The following is a 2,651-nucleotide window of genomic DNA, read 5'->3' as shown; positions in this document are numbered from 1 at the left end:
ATGATTTTCTTCAAATTCTTTGGGCTCATTGCTGTGACCACCGTTGCAGTGGCACAGACTCCTAACAATGCTTTACAGGTAGCAAACTCGGGAGGAAATGCTAGTTCGCCCTTACAATATGGCCTTATGTTCGAGGTGCGAATGTCGAAGCAGTTGAGCTTCTTTCTACTCACCTAACCTTAGGATATTAATCATTCGGGTGACGGCGGAATCTATGCCGAGCTCATCCGGAACCGCGCCTTCCAAGGAAGCGATTTCTTTCCGTCTAGCTTGACTGGCTGGGGGGCTTCAAAGGGCGCCACACTCTCGCTTGACACGAACAGTCCTCTTTCTGCTGCTCTACCGACATCAGTGAGGATTATCGCGGGAGATACTGGGGTGGTAAGTCTGGTGAACGAAGGATGGTGGGGAATCGAAGTCAAGCCACAGACGTATACCGGCTCTTTTTACGTCAACGGAGCATATGAGGGTCAATTCGTGACATCCTTGCAGTCAACAACAACGGGCAGCACATTAGCACTTACAAACCTCACCTCAAGATCTGTCGCCGACGCCTGGACGCAGCATACTTTTACATTGAATCCCACAAACGCTGCCTCTGATACCAACAACACCTTCTCAATAGCTTATGATGCTGCTGGTGCCGATGATCCTCTTAACTTCAATCTAATCAGTCTCTTCCCTCCAACGTACAACAATCGTCCAAATGGTATGAGAGTCGACCTGATGAATGTGCTGAAAGACATGGCGCCATCTTTCCTCAGATTTCCTGGAGGCAACAATCTGGAAGGAGATGATCCTCCCCACAGATGGATATGGAATGAGACCATTGGTCCACTGGTGAACAGACCCGGCCGACCCGGCGTCTGGGGTTATGAGAACACAGACGGCCTTGGCCTAATCGAGTATCTCTGGTGGTGCCAAGACTTGAACATGGAGCCAAGTAAGTCTCCTCTTTCAATGATTTCCGCTGGCTAACATGGCAGTCCTGGATGTCTGGGCTGGGTTGTATCTCGACGGTCCAGTCATCTCGGAAGCTGATCTCGCGCCATATGTACAGGATGTCCTAAACGAGCTGGAATTCATTATGGGTCGGCTACCCAGATCCAATAATGCAAATCAAATATGTCGAAATTGGCAATGAAGACAACCTGGGAGGTGGCCTGCCCTCTTACCAGGGATACCGCTTCGCCGCTTTCTATAATGCTATCAAGGAGAGGTACCCTGACATGAACGTCCTCGCGTCCACAGTGGATATCACCCTTTCAGAAGACGCCATAGGAGATTATCACACCTATTCAAACCCTGACGCTCTGATTTTCCAGTTCAACCAATTTGATCATGGCACTTCCGAGCATAAGACCTTGGTCTCGGAGTACGCTAACATCCAACCTAATGCCACGCAACAGCCACGGATGCCGTTCCCAAACTGGGCTGGCACTGTCGCTGAGGCCGTATATCTGATTGGAGTGAGCATTAGCATGGACTTTACCCACGTATTACATACTAATGAAGCCAGTTGGAGAGAAATTCTCATGCCACGCTGGGGGCCGCTTACGCTCCCCTGTTCCAGAACTTGAACTCTTATCAATGGACAGTATGTTTCTGACCCAGCAACTCTGCACCATACTAGATTACTAACAAATCAAAAGCCGGACCTTATCTCTTTCACCGCTGACCCATCGCAAACCGTCCTCTCAACCAGCTACGAGCAAATCAAAGTACGCACCCATCACATCCCTACCAAACTACCCACTAACCGACAACCCGCCTAGCTCTTCTCCAACACCCGCTTCACAACAACTCTCCCAATAACCACCACAACCCCCTTCGGCCCCGCCTACTTCGTCGCCGGCAAAAATGAGGCTACAAACTCCTACTTCCTCAAAGCCGCCGTCTTTGACAGGCAGAACCCCACAGCGGCAGCGGACGTACCTTTCACCGTCATCTTTGAAGGTGTTGAAGCCGGGGCAAGCGCTACGCTGACTGTCCTTAATGCGACGAGTCCGGAGGCGATGAATATGTCTGGTGGTGAACAGGTGGTAAGGAGGGATGTGAGTATGCTAATGGCGGAGAAAGATGGAAGGTTAAGCTTCAGACTGCCTGGGCTGAGTGTTGCGCTTTTGGAGGTCAAGGTTTAGACTCAAAGAGTCACATCAACTAAATGAAAATAATAACAAAGGCTATTCACCGACTTTGGTAACTAGTAATAGCTAAATGATTATGTTCTGCATAGGAGAATGTACATCTAAAACCGTTAACAGTCATATTAATTCTCATTTTCATTCTCATTCAATTTTACATCCTCTTGATGAAGATGGCCATTCATCCAAGAGCTGGGCTATGACATCGTTGTCATACTGCCCAAATTGAGCGACGAAGCAACGGAGTCGTGCAGTGTAAATGAAAGGAATAGCTTTTTCAACAGGTACAAATCTTCCACCACCAGGACAATTCACAGATGCTTTAGTTCCATTTTTTGATGCATTGCATTATAAGCAATCCTACGGTTAAGCTAACTCTAGGAGCACTTTGATGGCTCCCCTATAAGCAACTGTGCCCAGCTTCCCCCCTTGGCCCCAAGATTAAAACCCAGCCATACACCCCACCCCCAACTACATTTACTACGGTAGGAGGCATAATGTTTGTCA

General features: G+C 48.6%; 1 protein-coding gene across 1 annotated transcript; it reads left to right on the top strand.

Moving 5' to 3' along the window:
- EPUS_09374 (uncharacterized protein) lies at nt 1–2,141 on the top strand (the record flags this gene model as incomplete). Its single annotated transcript, XM_007804154.1, has 7 exons — nt 1–135; nt 184–943; nt 987–1,091; nt 1,147–1,469; nt 1,520–1,597; nt 1,653–1,721; nt 1,776–2,141. The coding sequence occupies 7 exons, from the start codon at nt 1–3 to the stop codon at nt 2,139–2,141; spliced, it is 1,836 nt and encodes a 611-aa protein (XP_007802345.1).
- Between the last annotated feature and the right edge of the window lie 510 nt (nt 2,142–2,651).

Source organism: Endocarpon pusillum (genome assembly GCF_000464535.1).
Source record: "Endocarpon pusillum Z07020 unplaced genomic scaffold scaffold282, whole genome shotgun sequence".
In the NCBI taxonomy this organism is placed as follows: Eukaryota; Fungi; Ascomycota; class Eurotiomycetes; order Verrucariales; family Verrucariaceae; genus Endocarpon; species Endocarpon pusillum.
The sequence above is the reverse complement of the archived record's forward strand: the minus strand, read 5'-3'. Positions and strand labels throughout refer to the sequence as shown.